Genomic DNA, 23,180 nt, shown 5'->3' with positions numbered 1-23,180 from the left:
GCAGACCCCTTTACACATGAACCACTTGAGTACAAATGACAGCTCCACCAATGCACTGCCGTTTTATGCCTTGCATACGCGACACTACGCCATCTGTATATGTTCGTAATGTTGTCCCATGACTAATGTCCTCCCACTGTGAACCTGGAACATTACATTCACACTCACTCTGTTTCTGGTCTCTAACAGTCTAACAGGACCCCCCCCCCCCCCCAAGAGAATACTCATCCTGTAAATCTCTCCTAACCCGCATTTCTGGTGACTTTTCCAAAATCTACCCCTTTTCCTAGGCCTCTCCAGTCCTTTTCCTTCACCCCTCTTCCTTACCCTTCAACCCTTTTGCCTGAAGAAGGGAGAAGTGGCTCCAAAAGCTTATCTAATTATAACCTTTTGTGTGTGTTCTGCCACTGCTTGGTGAGTAGATTTTTTATCTATCCAATTACATCATACTCTTGTTATAGATGATGTCACAACAGGAAAAGCAGAAACACTAAAATGTCTTGTGCCATCACTTAGCAAATAAATTTGACTACAGTTTGTTTCCTTTTTACACCCAATAAATAAATAAATATTCAGTACAAAATCATTTCCGACTGAAGCATTATTTTATTTACGTTACATTAATACAATATGGTGCAAATAAAAGCTTTCTTTAATCTACTTGTTTGTAACAGTAATTACAAAAGTGCTTCACAATTCTCAACTTTTTATGAGTATAAAAAAACAAAAGAGCTCAAAATATTCTCATAATTACATAAATATTTTCAGTTTTTTGGTAATGAAGTAACAATGCACATTAATTTCATTTCTGATGCCACGTAATATTTAATGTTAAACGATGACGTAAAAATAAAGAGAAGTAACCAACATAGGTGATACTATTACTGCCTGATAAGCAGGAGCTTTCGAAAGGGTTTCTTTCTCCCTTACTCGGGAGTCACGATGATTCTGGGTTTGCATACCCTACACAAAAAGCTATATAATGTGTCTTTGCCATTTGTTATCTTATATGGCACTACGTAACTTTTCATTTATATTAAAGCATGTTCCAAGCTGCCCAAGCAAATCAACAATTTCATGAAAAGCAATACATGTTTTGCACCATACTAAAAATTTTTAATAATCTGAATTTCATTGGTGCACACACATTCTCCACCAGATCAAAAATTATAATAAGTACATTAAGCATTTGCTCATATATTTAATACTGTACAGTTCCAGTTATATGTACCAGACAATAATATAGTTTCTTACTAAACTGTGTTCTTCCTTTGTTGTCTTAATCAGCATTCCTGGAAACAGACAGAAACCTCATTAATGCCAGTCAAAACCATCTCAAAAAATGAAACATGAAGCAACATTGAGATACTGTATCAGACTAATGAAGGATGCCACCAACATTCCCAGTTTAAATCAATAAACATAACTGAAAGTACTACAAAACAGTTAAGGGCAGTAGGACGTCAAACAGGCCAACTTGGAGCAGGAGAGTCACCACAGGACATTTTGATTTCTACTGTCTATACTTTTACAAATAAATTCATAAAACTTTGTCAGCATGACCAGGAAGGATTGAGGACTCACACTCATAGCAGTGGAAGTTCAAAAACGTAGCAAAATACCTTTTTTTACATGTGAAATTTCATCATTTTTTCACTTACTACTGTCTGCGTTTGTTGCTGTAGGTACACTTTTCTTCCTAAGTAAGAGAGATTCTTCGATGAATGTTGCACAGCATACGAACAGTACTTACAGGTGAATGAAACTCTAGAATTTTCCAAATCTATTAAAAAAACTGTGGTAAAAATTGAGATAATTAACTGTAAAATTTCAGTTTTTTCTAAACATGAAATTTAAAATGTAACAGTTCATTCAGTTTTTCATAAATTAAATAAATTCTAGAGTTTCATACACCTATAATTATGGTTTGTATGCTGTACAAATTTCATCGAAGAATCTTCCTTACTTAGGAAGAAAAGTGTACCTATAGCAGTAGTAGTAAGTGAAAAAATGATGAAATTTCACATGTAAAAAAATGTATTTTGTTAAGTTTTTGAGCTGTCACTGCTATGAGTATGAGTCCTGAATCCTTCCTCGTCATGCTGTCAAAGTTTTATGAATTTATTTGTAAAAGTATAGACAGTGGTGCCTCTCCTGCTCCATGTCAGCCCGTTTGATGTCCTACCCCCCTTAACACCATTAACTGCTCTCACATAGTACAACAAGTATCACAAGGAAGAGAGTTCGTACATTATGTGATTTGTTGGTAAAAGCATCCAGAGGCAGCTGCATACAATTTGCATTTGTACTCTAAAATGAATCAATTTAGCAACAGTAGTTTTCTCAGTGTCTGCTCATTTCACCTAAAACTACATTTTGGTCATCAAACTTTATGACAGTATTACCTGTTTGGCAGATCACACACTTGCCAATCCTATGATAACACCAAAAGAAAGTCCCACATGACAAACTCTGTGACACATACTGATTTTTTTAGAAATTACCGAAATGGAAAGCTAATGTAGTTTCCACAGTTAGAAATAGAAAGTGGTTGCCACACAGTTGTTTACGCCAATTACAATTTGATGTTTTGAGAGCGTATTATGTACATATTTAAAGACTTTTTGAGATGCATAAACATTATATAAGTAAGATAGCTACTCACCATCCTGCAAAAAAAAGAGCATAGTTTGTCCTGATTGCACATCTTCTCCTGGGGCGGGAACCTACAAAAGAGAAAAGTTCTACGTAAAAGAAGTGCGCCATTTTTCAAGTGTAAGTTCTTCAAAACATTTGATACAAGTTATTTTATAAAGCTCAACAGTAGCAACTGATTTATTTAATGATAGTAAGGAATTACTGGCTAAGCTACATTAAAAAACATTTAATGATGCATATCAACAACAACATGTACACCAAGTTTGTTAAACAGAACTAGAATAGTGATTCCCCACATCAGTAGTGCTATATGAATCTGCTGGGTGAAATTTAAAATGGAACATGACTTTGAACGAAGCCAAACTGAAGACCTCAGTGTAAAAAGAGGTTAACTCACATTTTACACATCCGAAGTTCAAGAGCGAGAGTGGTCTCATTACTGCGACTGGACTGTGTATATTCAGTGCAAAATAGGACTATCTATAGTATTTATCACATTCTTCCACCAAAGTGATAATGGGATATGATTTTGATGCTTATAGAGTCTGATGCGTGTCGTGGGAAGAAGTGCCTGTTACAGAATAAGCCAACAGTAGCTGCCCAGTTTCATTGGATCACCCCCTAAAAATACTGATGTAGGTTCTATACTCAAAATAAATAGCCAAAAGTTCCTTTGTAAATTCACACCAAAGTATTTAATTTCAAAGTAAGTACCTCATTTGTTTAGCTAAAGTAAATTTACAAACATTGAACTCTCTTTATTGTAAAAAAAATGTAGAAACTAAGAGTTGTCTGTCAAAACTATTTTAGATGTGATTCCATAGGTTATTGCAGGTAACATTAACTAGCTTACTAAAAAATAATCTGTGTCAAAAGACGCAGAGCATGCCGTCACATCACTAAACCTGCCTGTTACAGAATAAGCCGACAGTAGCTGCACAGTTTCATTGGATCACCCCCTGAAAATGCTGATGTAGGTTGTATCCTCAAAATAAATAGCCAAAAACTCCTTTGTACATTCACAACTGGAAGTTTACCAATCTTTAAGATCCTACCAGGTCTCTCACGTTTACAGACAGGTAGGTAGTATGGACTTATGCGGAGCATAGTAGTTTTTATTTCTTCAAAAAAGAAAGATTTCATACAGTACAGGTGAAGAGATCATTTGTTGCTTCACATGCAATTAAATACAAAAAGTCATAGAACTGTTACTGCACTCACAAATATTATTCCAACGAATCAAAATACACATTTTGAGATATATTCCTAATACCTAAAAAACGTCCTCTCAGCTCGAATTGAATGAACGAAGACAAAACACAAATGGCCCCTTGGCTGGGCTTTAAAAAACCAGACTAGATAACCTTGAAGCTGTACCAAAGACTAAGAACAGATGAAACAGACTAAGAATAGACTGGCACTGAACAGAATGAGTGATAGCACAGACCACAGCAAGAGTAAAAATGGAGCAAGCATCAGCCTTATAAAGACTCGATTCATTTATAATAGTTACAAATTCTATAAATAATTGCAAATTCTATAGGTCATAAAGTTCATTTTTTATTCACTATTGGTTTTGTTGTCATATTTTGATTGTACATTATGTATCACCAGCAGCATTTATTAAAATACGAAATACTAATGTATGCTTACGCAGTAGGGAATCCCAGGTTTATAACCATCTTTGTCATTAAAATTCAGTTACTGAAAATTTAGTAATTTTTAATTAAACTCCATTGCTCATTCTGGTAACTGGAAACAGATAGGAAGCCACAGGCCAACCGGCCGAAGGCGTCAATGATGAGTCACCCAGACCCACAGAAAGAGAGCTATGGACGGCAATGAGGATGACGACAACTACAAACGGACACAGCAATCACGACAAGAAGAAGAACAAGAAGAACAAGAACAACAACAACAACACACAAGTCTTTAGAATAAAACAGATGGAGGGCCAAGACGTAGCGAGATTCAGGAACCAACAATGATGCATACGGTACAGAACCAACAATGATGCGTACGGTACTGAACACAAGAGCGTAGTAACAACACGACTGACTCCCGAGCCCATGCGCTGCAGGCTTTATAGGGCCCCTGTGAGTGCTGACGGGCAGTCACGGCAGCGACAGCACTGTGGCAGCGACAGTAGCGCCGCCTAGCAGCTGTCATCTACGTCCGTGCCCTCTGACGAGTCATCCAAATTGTTGTACCGGAATACCAGACTCGTTAATATGGGTGTCGACAGATTCAGAAACATCAGGTCACGAAAAGCATATCAACAGATCCCCGAAATTTACAGTATTTTGGCTGTAATTTGCACTGAAAGGTTCGACCACATGAAATCTTTAATTAAAAATATCTTTTTAACTAATTATTTGTGGGTTAATGTAAATATGAGGTTCATTCAAATTAAACCTGGTCAGTGCTTCTACCTTTGCCTTGCACACAGGGTAGCACCACGTAACTGTGGGTACGGTGGCACCGTCTATCGGTAGAGAGACTGACGCATAACAACGAGGAGTGATTCGATTTTTGGCGGCAGAAGGAGCTAGAGGCCGTGAAATGTATTGACGGATGAAGGCTGTATACGGTGAATACAGTCTGAATCGTTCGAGTGTTGCGGGATGGCGCAAACAATTCCTTGAGGGGCGCAAGTCACTGGAAGACGATGCTCGTCCTGGACACACTCGTCGTGTGATCACACCGGAAATGGTTGCGGAAGTGAATGCTTTATTCTTAGACAACCGCAGAAACACCGTGGACGAGATCCGTCAGTTACCGGGTGTTAGTGTGGGCACCGCCCACATCATAATGCATCAGCACTTGAACTTTCAAAAGATCTGTGTGCAGTGGGTTTCCCACCAACTGACCGCTGAACAGTGCAATATTCTAATGGCACTGTCTTTGAGTCATCTGTAACATTATAATGAGGAGAATACAGCTTTCTGTCGCATATTGTCACAGGCGACAAAACATGGTGTCACCATTTTGAACTGGAAAGCAAGCGTCAGAGCAAGCAGTGGAAACAGGCGACTTCACCACCTACGTAGAAATCAAAGGCCGTGCACACTAGTTCTGGTAAGCTCACGATGTCCTCTTTTTCTGACCACAAGGGGCCACCGCTTGGCGGCGGGGAGCCACCGTCGATGCCCAGCGTCATCAAGCCACTTTACAGAACCTTGGATGAGCCATCGAGTCTAAACACCAAGGCATGGTGTCCAATGGCATTATCTTCCTGCACGATAATGCCAGCCCACACATGACCAATGAGGCAGAGACAACTTTGCAGCAGTTTCGGTGGGAAATGCTCGAACATCCACCATAATGTCCCGACCTTTCAACGTGTGGCTTTCATGTGCTTGGACCTCTAAAACAAGCTATTCGCAGACATCAATTTGCGACGGACGACGCAGTGTGTGAGTGAGTCCAGGTCTGGATCTGACAGCAGCCTACTAGCTTCTTCAAGGACGGAATCAACCGGCTAGTGTCGCAATGGTATAAATATGCCAACAGTTTTGGCAACTATTTTTGAATATGTGTACTGTGTATAACTACATTTTTGAGTTAATAAAATCATTACCGTTACTTTACACTAGTGACTGAGTTTCATTTGAATGCACCTTATACTTTTCAGTACAGAGGAAAATTAGCTCTTTAATTTGGAAGTGGTCTTTCCTTCTGAATTTACCTATTAGCTCATATTTTCCCCTATGGCTACATGTATGAAATTTTATAATTGCAATAACTTTTGATTGCCATAATTTCTGATGAAACTAATTAGCTCATTGCAGCCAGGACAACAGATTTAATGATCTGAATGATAATGTTTTCTGAGCAGAATTTGTTTCTACCATTTTGGTAATTTTCATACTATGTGCTTGATGTAGGAACTTTAACACTGGAATTTTGAAGAGAAAGTGATATATTTTTATAGACCTTAAGACACAGAACAGAAATGCATACAACGGACGATAATGTGCATCAACCTGCTTTGTCACAACGCACATAAGGTGATAAAATTCAAAATACTACTGATACACACACTGAAAAATATGTGGTGGTGTCCATAAAGTCACACTACAATTTCAATAATCTATAACATAGGTAAATGAGGATGTCTTTCTTACTTTTTACTAGAAACTCGGTGGTTAACAAATTTTTTTAACAGCATTTCATCTTTGTGTTTCAGTTACACTGTTGCTGGATGAGATACTGATTAACTCCATACAAAATAGCTACTCTTCAACAGAAGGCACAGTTTGTATCACTGTTTACTGACACAAAATCTGACATGCAGACTTGTGGAGGAGATCCAGTGTCACGTGCACAAATTCGTGTACAGCACAAGAAAACTTACGGACAGTGGCAGTGTTCGATAAGAGGACAGGCGAGGGAAACGACGGTCGTGTGGGACTGCCTCTGACTGTGCTGCCAGGCCTGCCACACAGTTGCAGCCACCAAGTTGTACACACCCTTCAACCACTGTCAATGGGGTTATGTTAAAGCTGTAGTGTTTCAATCAAACATTTGGGACATTCACCTCCTGCACAGTGTCACCGATTGCTGCTGCCACCACAGAAAGGGTCGCTACAGAGAACGTGACGAGAAAACTAGTACCCTAGAGAGGTGCATCGAACAGGAAAAAACTTCATTACGTTTCATTTTGTGATAAATTTTTCATATCTATTTTTTTTATCTACCTATGTAACAATTTTTTTAAAAAAATCAGTAAACAGACTTCACACAGCTCTGATATAATAACAACCCCTAGCTTTCAGCACTTGGTTCTTTCCCCAGGAAGAAAAAAAAAAAAAAATAGGTAGTGAAAGGTTAGAACAGATGGGCAGATCGTCAGACCCGAGATTCACACACGCTCACCTTTTGCGAGGACAAATGGAGGGGAGGGGAGGAAGACTGGGGTTTAGCACGCTGCCGACGATGTCGTAAGAGCTGGAGCACGAGATCGTGTCGAGGAAGGAAACTGGCCTTACCGCAGTGCCACTCTGCTTTATAAATTACTGCCAAGCATTATGTAACAAAACACTTTGGGATTACAACACATGCCATAATCCATTTTAGTCAATGTTTAACTGTTACTAATGCAATGAGCAAGTCTCAAAGAGCAATGATGTTGAAATCACAGATTTAAAAAGTTATATACATACCCTGTTCAGTTTCAGAATGCGGTGACTGTTCTCTTTCCACATCAGACCGAGGTGACCTGTGCAGAAAATTTAACACAATCAGGTTGTGACCCAACACATAATCGAGAGGAGTCAAATAACTTCGACCGATTGTCATTACCGACCTGAGCCAGCAGACATCACCACACTTAACACATGTAACATATCAAAAACGAGAGAACTTCAAATTAAATTATGCATAACACTTCAGTGCAATCACTCTAACACTTTCACAAGCATAGAAACACTAGGCCAGTGTTGGCTACTAGTTACAGGTGACTATGAAATAACCGTGAGTGACAAAGTATTTGTTTCAAATACAAATACATTCTGACGACGGAAATACGATTACGGACACGAAAGTTAATACATTTCTCGGATGGCTAATAACGTTCCTAATGCAACGAGGATCGCATATACCTGAAGCAATGAAGTAAAGGCTTTACGAGACAAATACATCAGCACAAAAAATAAGAAAACTGCTACAGTATCTAACATACAGTGACTGCCGGTTAACGACTGACGACAGTACTCCCCCTACAATACAGCAAGAGAAGTAAGATCAGCGAGACAATGTGCTTTGCAAGAGGAGATGAAATCTACGGTGAATTCCTCGAATGGCAAATGGGCTACATCAATTTTATCGTATTTCAGTTCAGTATCAAGTACAGATTCTAATCATATTTATTTCAATATTACTTCAAATTCTGAATAAAGACCTCTTGTTACTAACTAACCATCGTACTGAGATCAAACAATGGAAAATCCAGGATGGAATGTCAGAATATTAAAGAAGGAAAATTGCTACTCACCATATAGCGGAGATGTCGAGTTGCGATAGGCACAACAAAAAGATCCACACAATTATAGCTTTCGGCCATTAAGGCGTTTGTCAACAATAGACACACATAAACTCAAGTGTGGTTTCAGTTGCCTGAGACTGCAGATGTGTGTGCAAGTTGGGTTTGCGTGCGTGCGTGCGTGGCAACTTTTAAGACAAAGAACTGCATGTCTTTCAACAAAAATTTTACCGTCTGTCAAAAATCATTACTAAGAGCTGCAAATATATAGCAACAGCTCCTGTCATTGGACAACAAATAGTACGCCTGACATTCTTTTACTTCTTGCAGAGTACACAGTGTCAGTTACAATGTATAATCAAAATAGCATATTTCATGAAATTTTGAGAGAACTGCCAGATACCTGTCACCTCCCCCCCCCCCCCAGAATATTTCAGCTCAGGCTTCTGGTGACCTTTACACGTGTAGTAGCCAAACACACTAAGATTCTCACTCCATACCCTGCCAATGCACACACCCGTACTCTCCAGCAGCTGCACAGACATTACTGGAGAGCGTGCGAGATTTGTCTTCTCTAGTGAAAGCTCACTTTACAGACATCAGATTGACAGTGTTCATTCAGTAAAATCAAAAAGTAAATTCTTCTTCAGTGCATGCAGTTTTGATTCTGTGTGATATCTGACTGGAAACCGCTCGCCTGATTAATAAGCTTATCACGTAAGCTTATCACGTAATTATTAGACCAACTATGAGACATTTTCAGAAAATAAGTGTACTAATTTTTATATATTTTTATAAAAGTGTACAAGAAAAAAATTACACTTGTTAACCTTTTTTCCACATAACAGCCATCCCATTCGATGCATACAGTGTGAGCCGTGGCAGGAGCTTCTTTATGCTTTTTTGAAGAACTCTCCTGCGAGTTCCTTTCTGCACCTGCTCGTCAGTTGAGAATTTAATTCCACTTGTGTGGTTTCAGGGAGGTAAAAATATGATAATCTGAAAGTGCCAAGCCAAGAGAATACGGAAGGAGAGAAGGTGGAGGGGCTTCAAAACATCCCAAACCGAATGTGTCCAAGAGTGCTTCGGTGGCTAACACTGTGTGGGGGCAAGCGCTGTCGTGCAACAAGCACACTCCTCTCATCAGCATTCTCCTCCTTTTGTTTGGGAATGCTCCCTCTGAGTTTTTTTAGGGTTTCACGATATCATTTAGCATTGACGGTCTCCTCCGGAGGCAGAAATTAGATCAAAATGATGCCTTTTTGGTCCAAAAACACTTATGCTATTATTTTTTGCCCAAAATTCTGGTTTTGAATTTTTTAGCAGATGGGAAACTGGTCTGCCATCACTGTGACTACTGTATTTTTGTATCAGGTGTGTAATGAGCGAACCACATTTCATCTCCAGCCACAACAGAGCTCAGAAAATTCACATTCTCCAACTCAAGTCACTCGAGAAACTTGTAGGTGCTACTGGCAATTTTTCTTGTGCTGATCTGTCAGCTGTTTTGGAACACCACAAGCGCACAGTTTCTGGTATCTCAGTCTTTCTGTGAATGTCTCATAAGATTTATGGAAACTTGTGGAAACATAATAGAAATTTCAGTCACTGACAATCAATGGTCTTCACTAACAATTTCCTTGATTTTCTGCACAAACTCAACAATCAAAACAGAAGGTCATCCTCAGTTCATCATGAACATTTATTTTGCATTCACTAAAATCCCCACACCACTTAAACACACTCGTTCTGTTCATAACACCTTCACCATAAACCAATTCAATTCGTGAAAAAATTTCGAGGCATTATCCTTTCTGTGGGTAGCAAGCAGACCATGGTACATGGCTCACACATGGCGGGGCTTCTTACCAACCTTTCCCACAATTGAACACTACACCGTGAGGTTATGTAATACCGTGCTGCGATGCTTGCTCTGGTCAGGGGATCCCCTCTACCACTAGCGTTGCCAACCAAATTTTTCCGTATACATCAAACTTACAGGACTCCAGCGACAAGGAACCAGTGGAAATATTGAGCTCAGTGAGGCATATTTCACTCTCACACAAATAGTAGAGTCAAGGTCAATTTACAATGGATGTCAGCAGAATGAGTCGGCAGCATCAAATGGTGATGTTTCACACTAGACTAAACATCAACAGAATAGCATATCACTCAGTCTGATGAGTGAAAGTGAGGTAATATGAGACTATTCTGGCTTTTGTGGGACAGACAGAGTGCAAGGAACTCCCAATACCAGTCAATTTTTTTGATGGCAAAAGAAGCTTTCATAATGGGCGTTCTTGACAACCTATATGTTAAATTCCACACACTATAAGAATCTGAAAGAACAGGAAAGCTATCATACAAAATGTCAACATTTAGTTGCTCAAGAAAATACATACATAGAAACACATTAAAGAACACAAGGTAGTAAATATTGTCTTTTCACTTTATCCATCCTGTTTTCTTTCTACCTGCAAAACAACAAAAAACACACTCACTTCTGCAATGGAGCTAGATGTTTCACTGTTTAAGTAATTTTCATTAAAACACTTATCAATGCGTATTGGCAGCTTTATTTGCATGCATGAAGGAACACGGAGTCCTCATGCTATTTCATAATATGTCTTCAAATAAACCAATCAATAATAGCAGAATTAAGAAGTCACAACAGCTTAAATCCCAGTACTATAACTCGAAAGATCACAACAATAATAGGTTAACTTCTGATGCTAGCAGAATACATCACTGGCCAAAATTTCTTCCCAAGAAACAGTGACAATTACATTACATTCGGCAAACTGACTGTGTGAAGACATCTACCTGAAATGCACTGAGGAGTGTTCTGACCTATTCTATGATACCAGTGAATCGAATGTTAAAGCTAGCTAATATTTTTGTCACTATATATCTCACACAGTAGTATGGCCCACAGTAAGTCAATTGGTGATGCTTTCTGAAAAGGAAGTTAACTGAAAACAGTCAGACAATAAATAGGCAATTGTTAAGAGTGTGTCTGATTTCAACATTTACGTGGGTACCCTACAGCAAAATCACACTCTGTTCCTTAAGCAACAGTGAGCACTAAGTCTAACATTAAGCATCAGCAAGAGCACTCACCCACTACACTTTTCAGGGCTGTCCACAGAGGCAGACGCCTTCCTTTTGCGGCTGCTGGATGGTGTAGAAACTGGATCTGATGGCTCTTCCTGCAAAGGTGAAGCACATGCTTTTCTTATTAACACTTTCAGTTCCAGCCCTATTCTGTCTATCCGGCTCCAAAAACCAGACAATTTTATCAATATTTAGATACCTGCTGTGGTGGCATTTGTTAATATATTTTGATAAATAGCCCACCATTTAAATTCTACTTCCTTCTACTTTTAAATTATGGTGACATGTTTATGGCGTATTTAATAGTGTTTGAAGGTAATCACATAATTAACTGCCATGTTTTTGTAAATTTAAAAAAGTCATATATTCAAATAAAATACAGTAAAAATTTTATACAGTGAAAATATTTTATTTATATCCACTCTTTATTCCTCAACTCAATTCTCACACAGAATCATAATGTTTCTTTGTGTGGTAAATTTTGAAACAAATTTTGAAACACAGTTCCATATACAATGCAACACCACAGTGCTCACATTGGTACCACATTTCTTTGCGGGAAGCTTTTCCAGTTCCTTTCTTGCTCCTGGAGCTGCATACATGGCACGCACGTGCAGTGTACTGCTTGGATGTTGATGGTATGTGCTGCAGAAAATGGCTTTGTGATAATCTGCCCACAGTTCCACTTTGTACACTTGTACCAGTGACTTGTTGCACTTCCTCCTGAGTGAACTCAGCTGTAAGTGTTATAAAAAAGTCAGTGATTGTCATTTTCTTCTGGTGCACCAAATTGCACAACAAGAATGAATTTGGCACTCCCATAAGCAGCAGGTGAAAATACAGTTTCCTCCACCATTTTACTGTCCTGTGTCGAAATACATTGTACTGTAAGCGTTGATCTGCAAGGTCGACCCCAGCCTTGTTGCAATTGTAATCCAGAACTTGAAGTGGCTTCAGTAAAATGAACCATTCCTTTTTGTGTGTGTGTACCAAATGATGTCATTCCTACTTGATAATGAATACACATCCCTCTTGTCCTTCCATTTCATTTCCAATACATTACCTCTACGTCTGTAGGTCATTTCTCCCTTCTGTAGTTTAGATGCTACTAAATCTTGGGGCATCGATCTCCTTTACTTGCTCAAAGTGCCTACAGCACCAGTTCCTGCTTGAGCCAACTGCTGAAAAAGATCTGGACTTGAATAAAATCTATCTAAGTACACAGTGTGAACTTAATGCAACAGATTGCCTTCAGACAGGAGCCTCAAGACAACTGCTGATGATGCGTTGCCAAGCGCCTGCTTTCCAGTATACACTTGAAAACTGAGGACATAACCACTGCTTGTCTATGCAACAGTGTACAGCTTCAAGCCATATGAATGGTATGCTTGAATACAACATTCCCTCAGCCTGTTGTAGTAAGAAAGGATTTTGTAGAGTGGATGAAATCGTTCTCCTGGCTTTTTTTTGCTTACAATTATCAGTGAGATGTAAGCAACAAAGTATCTGATTATACCGTGAACAACTCATTACATGTGGACAGAAATTGCAACTTACAACGGGATTAGAGCACCAGTGATCTGCCATTCTTGGCCTTCTGGAAACACACATATGGTAAACGATACCCAAGAAACATCTCATTTCAGTCAACGTAACTGGCTTCCACAAAATCAATAATGAATGAGGTTTCAGTTCATTTTTACTGTGTTTCTTTATAATTGTTTGTGCTACATATAGATTTTCTTCTGCTTACAAGTCTCCGACATCTTCATCCATTAGAAAAACTTTAGCACAGTCAAACGCCAAACTTGCAGAATTGATGTCTGCAAGTATTTTTCTCGGCATTGTGTTGACAGGTGAAGATGGTAAAACATCAGTTGCACTCCAGACATCAGCTTCAGCAACAGAAACATCAAGCAGTGTGTACTGAAATTCCTCATTGCTTCCAGCCCCTTCTGATGAGCTACTTTCGTTCAGATCGTCAACCGAAAAGAATAATAATTGTGACAGTGTGGTTGCAGCAAAGCCTAACAAAATGCATAACACGGTGTAAGTTTCTTGTGTAAATGGTAACACCACCACGTAATGTATAAGTACTAATTCATGTACCTTCAAAAATGCCATTGTCTTCCTCATCCTCTTCTGCACTCTCTGTATCATCTAAAACCTCTTCCATCACGAGTAAGTCACATTTCCCGATTGGATAGTACTCTCCGTGTCATTTCGAACAAAGTTCACAAACTACAATTCGCCCACGTGCCGGCGTTGGTGCGAATAAAGCGCTCTGTGCAAACGTTGGTGTGAAGATATATTATCCTCAAATATCCCTGAGAGAAAGATACTTCTCACACCATCTGCGAACACAAGCCTGAACTAAGATCCTAGGAAGCCCATACCACTGTCCAAAACCATCAGAATAGTGTCAAAGTGATGATACTCAACTAAAACACTGTAGCCCGTAAATTCTATGGGCCTGGCGATTTTCTGAAGTCCAGCAGCCCATTAATTTTAGGGTCTTGGCATGGAGAGTGTTAAGCAGAAAATGACTTCTTTCTTTATAGCAACAAGCAATGAAAATCAGATAATTCAGACATTTTATATAATCCATTATGGAGTCGAGGTAGCAGTTGTCGTTATACTGATTATCACTGCTAGCATTCAACCACGATTCTTATACATATTTTAACAACGCATTTCAAGAGACAATGCTCTTATCATCAGGTTGTAAAATCTATGTCATGAATTAAACGGACTATTATGTTACTTTGGGAAGGAAATCAAAAAATCGATACAGGAATGCCAGTAAGCAAACAACATTCTGAAAAAGAAATATCACTGGTCATTTCCAAGGTAATTCTGACTGGAAATGTGTGTGTCCACGAGCAAAGTTAAGAATTTCATCAGTGGCTCGTAAACAGAAACAGATGACTAAAATAGTTGACAGCAGACTGACTGACTGACTGACTGAGAGCGAGACTAATTCCCTATGAACAAGTAGGAGTGAGACTAAGGGAACAGGACTTGACAAGCATTCAACACGAGTTGCTGTGCAACAAGCAGTGGTACTGATTGTGCTTTTGAACTTTCATCCTCCCCTGACCAGAAAGTTTGTTTAGACTTATAGAGATATATAAAAAAAAATAGCGAAGGAGGAGGGAGAGGAGTAACAACCCCATAAAAAATGGAGTTCATCTAGCTCTGGACAGTAGCAATCATAAATGGCCTCTTCTTAGGACTGGCCTCTTCCTAGGACAACACGTGAAGTCCAGCAAATACTATGTCAGGTGAAAGAGGAATTTGACTTCCCAACAGCAAAGGCAGTGACAGAGGGAGAGACCAAAATGTGTCACTGTGTCTGTACTCCACGTTAAGGGAAGCGACCAAAGGTGTCTTGCGCGTCCACATCAGAGGCAGTCTGAATTCAACTACTGGGGGTAAAAACCTCAGTCTTAAAACTAGATGGACACTAGCCATCCAACAAATATTCCTTTTAGATCACAGAACGGACTGCACAATCCAAATGAGATTATCCCAAGGGGAACAAACCCTCTCAATCGAGGTTGATGTGAGCAAGCATCCAGAATTTGGGGGACTTGCCACAAACGGCATAAAGGAAGAATAGGAGCTCTCAAGAACCAAGATTAAGGTTAAGTCGATTTTCAAAATGGAGACCATAAACAGGTAACAGATGGTATGAAAGCAGCAAAGAGATACAGCAATGCAAGAGACAAAATACAGCACAGTCAGAAGGCTTTGTAGTTCTGAAAGGCAAACTAGGAACTGGAGTGAAAAAGAAAAGATACATCCCTACGTGCTTTTTTATGGGGTTCATAGTAGGCCAGATGTGGCATAACTGAAGTGAAGAGTAGGTCACAACAGATGATCTCAAAGCTGACCATCTGGGCACGGAACAAAACACACACAACAGAAAACGGACATACAAAGAAAAATGACAAGAACAGGAAGGACCCAACAGAAGTACACAGTTTCTAGAAGTTGGTGGACGACACTCTGAAAATCATACTACAAAGACAAGGGAAGATTCTCTTGGGTGGCTATAATGCATACATTGCAAGGAAGAACCAATATAAGGGAATAGTTGGCGAATAACCATCACTATAGAAGGCAAGGAAAAGCTGTGAAAGGGCAACTGAACTGTGACTGATTGGAATACGTTTCTGGCACAAACCACAAAAGAAAAAAGACATGAACAATCACGGGGGCATTGCAGACTGACCAAGTAGCAGTCAGTCAGACATACACTAATTAGATCATTTACATGTTTATGATCTCTGCTTTCTAGTATGAGAAGGGCTCTATTTACTGTATTGTCAATTGACTTGTTTTTCCAAAATCCATATTGATTCAGGTCCCATTGGCTCCCTATGTGACTATAGTCAGTCACATAGGTGTTCCTTGACTTAAGCAAGAGAGAGTGAGTGAGTGAGTGAGTGAGTGAGAGAGAGAGAGACGTGTGTGTGTGTGTGTGTGTGTGTGTGTGTGTGTGTGTGTGTGTGTGTGTGTGTGTGTGTGTGTGTGTGCGCGCGCGCACACACACACGCTTGAAGATTAGTGTTTGCTATTTTCCACACTGTGAATAGTGTCCCCAGTCACAGGGCTTTGTTTAGGATCAGAAAGTGGGTAATGAGTAGTGCAACCTGCTGTAGGACTTTTGTGTGGATACTATTTGGCCCAGGGGCGTTTTTCTTCTTTAGTCTCATTACTGCTCCCGTGCAAAACAACAAATGATGGTTTCTGTTCTGTAGTCAAGTTCTAGTTCTGTCTGTAGGTTGGTGTGTGTCTGTAAACTGTGTTTAGATCATCATCAAGCAGAAGTTTTTGCAGTAAGTGTTCTTCAGTGCTCCTCTACCCACGTCTTCATGTGGCATTATCTTGTTGCAGTGTCGGCATGATGAGTGGCGTTTTCATTTTTTCTGTTAAAATTTTGTAAGGTAGTCCCCTTAACTGTACTTGTGTTTGCGTAAGTCATTTCTTTGCCTGAAAAATGGCAGTTCTAGGTATGTTATTCACCTTTCTGTACATTTTGCCTATCTCTGGCATAAAACAGGCAGAGAAATTAAGATCAAGGCAAAAATGAGGAAGGAACTGAAACATATTATGAACAGGAAGGCATGAAGCTGAACATAGGGAAGCAGACTGAACTAAGGGGACAGAAGGCAAGATAATGAAACACTGGAAGCGGAACAATGACTGTCAGGTAGCAGTAAAGAACTTCAAAAAATCCTGCAAAGATCAGTGCAACAAGAAAGACTCCGAAAAATAGGAGATGTTAATAGGAGATGTTAATGGGAGCAAGAAAGGAAGTGACATGAACAATAAGATGGAACAGAAGTCTGAAGATGAAGCAAAAAATGGACACGGTTGAGTAAAACTTTAAAAATGACACTAAAGAATTTTTTGGAAAATTAAAAACGAATCTGAATGGATACAGGGGCAGAGAACCGTTTATAAGAGATAGGAAAGAGGAACTGGCCATTAGTGAGTACTGTCATGACCTGCTGAACCATGAACTGCCTGAAGATTAGCTGGAATTAGTGGACAAAGAAAAGAGACATTAACGCCTTTCAACCAGGGATTAGGTCATTCAGATCACAATCCAAAGAACCATGAGAATATGTGATAGTAGCTGAGACAATAAAGTGGGTAAATAAAACAGTTGTACATAATGTGACTGAGGTAATCTGCCAGACTGGAAGACAAAGAAGTTAACAGACATACGGAAGCACGGCATTGCAGTGGCAATATGTACAGAGGAGGACAAGGGAGATGCAAACAACTATAGAGAATATTACTATCAGAGGCTGGATACAAGGTGCTGTTGGAACTCGTAGAGAGAGAGAGAGAGAGAGAGAGAGAGAGAGCAGTAACCTTTGTGGACTTCACAAAGGTGTACCGCTCCTTTGAGTGATACTTTCGGAATGATCTTGATGAACAGGGCACTAGATGGCACTACACGAACACTATCAGAAGCAACAAAGCAATGGGGAAACTGGGGTGGAGAGCATTAAACAATTAAAACCAAACATGCACATGGAGCACACAAAGGACAACAGGGCCCAAGTGGACTGCCTAGCCTTTGCAGATGACACATTAAGTGTAAGTGAGACACAATGATGTAGAGTTCATCAGCCTAATCAAGTTAGCATCAGAAGGGACTGGGTATCACCTAAAACAGGTCTGTATACCAGTGGGGATTTGAAAACAAGTCACTGTGCCAAAAAGTGGACAGGTTTAAATACATGGGAGAAACCAGAGTAATGAGGGAGAAATAGAGGACAAAAAGGTTGAGCTCAGCCTTCTCTGTAGCAGGAGATATATATACAATAACAAGGGTATATCTACACACTCTCAAAGACCAAACACTACACGACAATGGCTGACAAGGAAACAAATCAAACCTATATTTTAAGGGAAAAAAAGTACAGTTGTGAGATAAGTCTGAGACATCAATCCCACATGAAAATTTGGCCCATAATTCAGATAGTATGTAGTTATGAGCTTCTGAATGTACAGCTTTAAAATTTCTCACACACCAGCTGTTTCTCGAATGCTCTGCCCCACTGCAACTGTCTAATGCTCGAGCATAGAGTACTGTCAGTGGAGTGGGCTGTTAAGGCAGGAAAAGAGGAGAGGAAAGTTGACACATCTGCCACATGTCTCAAAATCTTGTTCGAGAACACATTCTATGCAAAAAATAGTTAAGTAATGTTAGCACAGTACATAGTATGTCAACCTCACGATCATATACGTTCAACATTATTTAACGATATTCTCGTATTGATATTCTGCAGCTCAAAAGCAAAATGAGTAAACTTTATGTCGTAATGTCAGCCACAAACTACAGTACGCCCAAAATGAACAGAAGTTTATTCTTCCTCCACATACAAGTGAACAACAGTTAAAAACATAAGACACAAACGTAGAAACAATCCAGGTACTGATACAAACAGTTGCTGACAATAAGTATGACCACAACACAAGAGCGAGTGCCTGTTGCACAGAGGGCTCCAGCACACGTCTCGGCAGATGCTGCGCTATGTGCACGAGTCGTATAGCCCACAACAGGCAGTCTCTCGTGGCCAGGTTGCACAGATGCTGATGGCGAAATATTCAACATTTACGGTGCCAGCAGGTGCCACGGTGCATATCCGAGTATTATCTACAGGGTGGATATTACAAAACGGGTTGGCAATATCTACCACCTCGCAAATCACGAGTAGCCATATTTACTCGTAAATGTTTGTAGCACGTCGGTGCACATATGTCGGGTTACCACAACACGCCTGTCACCTGGACTGCAGGATTCCTGGGACTAAGCTATAGCTCGTGCCCAAATCTGACACCTGCATACGAGTCTAGAAGTAGTATAAACATTCTACACTTGTTGGACCATACTCAGTGGATATGCTTGTCAGGTCGATGCACACCTTGTAGTGATTACTGTTGGGACACCGGTTTGATCGGTACGCTGTATTTTTACCGTGGCAGCTTCAAGTTAAGTTTCTCTAAATTGACAAAATACACTATTATTACATTCAAAGCTGCATCGGAGTAATGCCTTCGGCACCTACCGATACTCTGCTCTCAGAACCAGTGGCAATGTGCCTTCACTACTGATAGCACTTTTGGGCAGACATATTTATGCTGCGAAGAAACCAAACTCGTGACCCTCCAATCATCAGAAGCTTGTTGACCTATAGATGCTTCTTAAAACCAGTTACTGTTTCTATTTTGAAGAGAAAAAAAAAAAAACAACAACAGTGCTCTACTCAAGGTGCAATGCACAAAATACAGTGACATACTGTGATCCAGCAGGGAAGGAGCACAGATGCAGCACATACAGGATGTGGCCAGAGCACACTGCAGCAGTGTTGCCACGATACGTTAGGCGTCACGCTGTGGATAGCGTCAAATAAGTTGTTTCAGACAGATAGTGAACGGCAATTACACAAAAAAGTGAACTATTTTCACAATAAATAGCTAATATAAGGTTTTTCAGGGCCATATGCCCTTTGCTGTATGACTGTATCTCCTAGTCTGAGTGCAGGATCCCAGGCCCCGCCAATGTATTAACTCCTGTCACGGTCACTTAAACTGTCTTCCTGCCGTCTTCATGGATTCTTTTATGATACGGTCTGAAGTCTGTATCAGAACCACTGTACAGTTGTCTGTGCCACGTAGCCCTGAGAGATAATGCTCTGTAAGTGCAAGACTTGCTTTCACACAGTAGTTTAAGATGTCACAAGTGCTTACAGGAATAGTATTGAACAGTATAAACAACGTCATACATGTATCACACTGCACTGGGATGTGACCCCACATAAGTGTACGCTGAGGTTGCCCTTCACACTACACAGTAGTTACAGTGCAGGAGAAAACTGCTTTAATCCAGAGTCCCTTTAGAATCTGGCTTTTTTTTTTCCTGATAATGAACCACAACACAGAAGAGATGCAGCAACTACTGTGTCTTCGTGTCCGCTCTTCTTTTCCTCTGGCTGTACTGTCAGACGGGGGCTAGTGCTTGCGGAACTCGGGACAGATTGGCAGCAGACATGCCACAGGCTACTGTCAGAGGGGGAGGGCAGTGCACCTGATGACGACACTTACCGAAACTGTGTGCTCGTATGATACGAGAGATCCGGTCACATGTCTATGAATTTTTCTCTTACCATCAATGGTGTGAGAAAATGAAATCCTGGATTTTTACTTGCAAGGAGAGCTGACTATTTCAGGTTCCAGTAAGTACTATACTTGCCTTATTCTGCGGGGCCAGGGGCCTAGGAGAGAGTGCTCCACTGCCTTCAGAAGAGAGTGTGTCAGAAGAGGTACGTGAATAGGCTCCCGACAATTCTGGTGGCGACACCTGAAAGAACCCGCTAATTAGCACACAATTCTGCCCACAGCTTTTACACTACATTGTGTAGTCTTAACAGTACAGTCATGCAGACAGTGACTAATCAATAAAATAAAACAAGCACAATGATTACAGTATCAGAAATGTTTGTCCGTGACAGTGACACTATGTCGATGACCGCAGCCAGTCACACAAAATTATTAATGCAATCACACTTATTGCTTATGTGGGCAGGGCACTACACATCTGGGACTCGTCCATCATCCTTATTTGCTTCAAGTCTAACACAAAACTATATACTGTAAAATAAAATCTACAACCGAGGTCATTAGTGCCCATGTCATAATCTTAGAACACTAACCAGAAGAATAATTTCAAAGTGACTACACATTAAGCCCAATTGATGGAGAGAAAGAGTTAAACAGAAGGACTTCCTCTCGGAGGGAGGTCCTCGAAAAATGCCTTATAGACAGCGGAGGTCCCAAACTGAAGATTAAATGTTCGGAGCCATATAGCTATGATGGTTAAGAAGTAAAATGCAGTTGACAGCTGTGAGTCATTCGCTACAATGGCTGATAACTCAGACAGCAAACATACACTAGAAGGTAACAGGTTAAAGAAAGGACATTCGGTCAGGAAATGGCGAACCATCGAAGGTTGACAACAATGAACATAAAGTGGTGGGGGATCACCACTTAACAAATGGCAATGGCTAAAAAGACAGTGTCCAAACCTTTCCTAATTTTATCTACTAGCAGTCAGTCTGCTGATATTCTCTCTCTCTCTCTCTCTCTCTCTCTCTCTCTCTCTCTCTCAATCACCAGCTGCGTAGATTCAACAAAGCACATAAATCTGTTATAGTTACACACACCCAAAACGCAAGCCACGCAGTTCCAATAAATGGGTTCTACAGCAATTCCACATTATTCAAAAAGGAATACCACATCTGATTTTAAGGTGAGATTTTTTATCCAAATAAGTCGTTCGAAAAATACAGGGTCTTCTTACATTCGTACATTAAACTGCTGTTGCGGAGGTCAACATTTTTATGTTGTATAACAGATTAATACAGGGGCCATCTGTGGTGTCACCGCCAGACACCACACTTGCTAGGTGGTAGCTTTAAATCGGCCGCGGTCCATTAGTACATGTCGGACCCTCGTGTCGCCACTGTCAGTGATCGCAGACCGAGCGCCACCACACGGCAGGTCTTGAGAGACTGACTAGCACTCGCCCCAGTTGTACGGACGACGTAGCTAGCGATGCACACTGACGAAGCCTCGCTCCTTTGCAGAGCAGATAGTTAGAATAGCCTTCAGCTAAGTCCATGGCTACGACCTAGAAAGGCGCCATTAGCCTTACATAGCTTGTATCTAAAGAGTCCCACTTGTATCGTCAAGAGCGATGTACCACAAGGATGGATTAAAGTTAAGTATTCCAGGAGCTACGTACTTTTCTTTATAGCATTCATTACGTATCCTGTTTCAAACCTATCTCTAGCCTGCGTCAGTAACGCGTGCCTTTCGGCTACTTCCGAGTGGCGTGGCTGTCTTGTTACGCCACAACACCATCTCATATTTATAGATAAAGCTTGGCACTGAGGTCACATGCAGATTTATTTTTAGGGCTGTACAAGAGATACTCGCACTCACTGGATCAAGATTTCCCAATATGTCACAGCTCAGACAATCACGTAACATTTAATCATGCAGCACGAGTGAAAGTGAAACTATAAACTAGCCACAAACAGAGGTTTTAACTCAGCTATAAAATTGATAATTTCATAAAACACGGGAGGAAATATCATTCAGTCCCACCGTTATACAAACTCTTAATCTATTTCAGCAAATTTCCAATAAGACTTTTCATACATCATTAACGTGTATTAATACATAAACATTTAGGCTGATTTTAAAGTATGGCTGAAGTCAAAAAGGAAAATGCTGTCCTCAGAAAAGATTACTTATCTCTTAAACCGATACAATATTTTATTTGGTTACTAGGAACTGTAATAATTTACCAAGAAGGTAGCAAATGAGCATTTCAATCACTGTTCACATTTTTTTTTTAAATCAAGTAAAAATGAAACCAAGTTTTAATGAGTTTGAAAACAAGACTGAGTCATTTAGATGAAACAAGAATGAGTTAATCAAGTTACACTGAAAATTGTTTCTTCTTATAACTGGTTTGTGTATCACTCTCCATGTTTTATACCTCCTGATGTAGCCTTGTCAAGTACTAATTTTATTTTATTTTATTGGTTTTGTTTATTAATAGAAACTTATGTAGGCATTCTGCTCCTATTTTGGGTTAATGTTTTTCCTGTTTAATCCATTTTTATTTATTTACTGTTCACTTTTTTACTTTTTCATTGCATTACCACCACACTGTCAAAGGTGTTACTTACTGTATGTTTTTGCTTCAGTCTACACATATTACTTCTCTTCCAATGTTGTTAGCAAACACTGTAACTTCTTCAGTGGCAATACTCAGTAAATGTCTGAAGAGGGCCCAAAAACCGGTTAACACAACCAAAGTAATATTGTAGAA

The 23,180-nt window shown here is 39.9% G+C and overlaps 1 protein-coding gene across 6 annotated transcripts in view; it reads right to left on the bottom strand.

Moving 5' to 3' along the window:
• Positions 1 to 586: 586 nt before the first annotated feature.
• Positions 587 to 23,180, bottom strand: part of LOC126210056 (fibrous sheath CABYR-binding protein-like) — a 111,496-nt gene continuing 88,902 nt past the window's right edge. For 5 of the 6 annotated variants that reach the window (XM_049939175.1, XM_049939176.1, XM_049939173.1 and 2 more), the window contains exons 14-18: positions 20,528 to 20,639; positions 11,762 to 11,846; positions 7,824 to 7,879; positions 2,666 to 2,726; positions 587 to 1,292 (exon numbers count right to left, since the gene is read on the bottom strand). In XM_049939175.1, the coding sequence (XP_049795132.1) occupies positions 1,280 to 1,292; positions 2,666 to 2,726; positions 7,824 to 7,879; positions 11,762 to 11,846; positions 20,528 to 20,639 (327 nt within the window). In that variant the 3' untranslated portion in view covers positions 587 to 1,279. Of the gene's footprint in view, positions 1,293 to 2,665; positions 2,727 to 7,823; positions 7,880 to 11,761; positions 11,851 to 20,527; positions 20,640 to 23,180 lie in introns of all 6 variants that reach the window. The other variant, XM_049939178.1, reaches the window with a different exon arrangement.

Source organism: Schistocerca nitens, chromosome 10 (genome assembly GCF_023898315.1).
Source record: "Schistocerca nitens isolate TAMUIC-IGC-003100 chromosome 10, iqSchNite1.1, whole genome shotgun sequence".
NCBI classification, from domain to species: domain Eukaryota; kingdom Metazoa; phylum Arthropoda; class Insecta; order Orthoptera; family Acrididae; genus Schistocerca; species Schistocerca nitens.
Note: the sequence above shows the minus strand (reverse complement) of the source record. Positions and strands in the feature narration are given on the sequence as shown.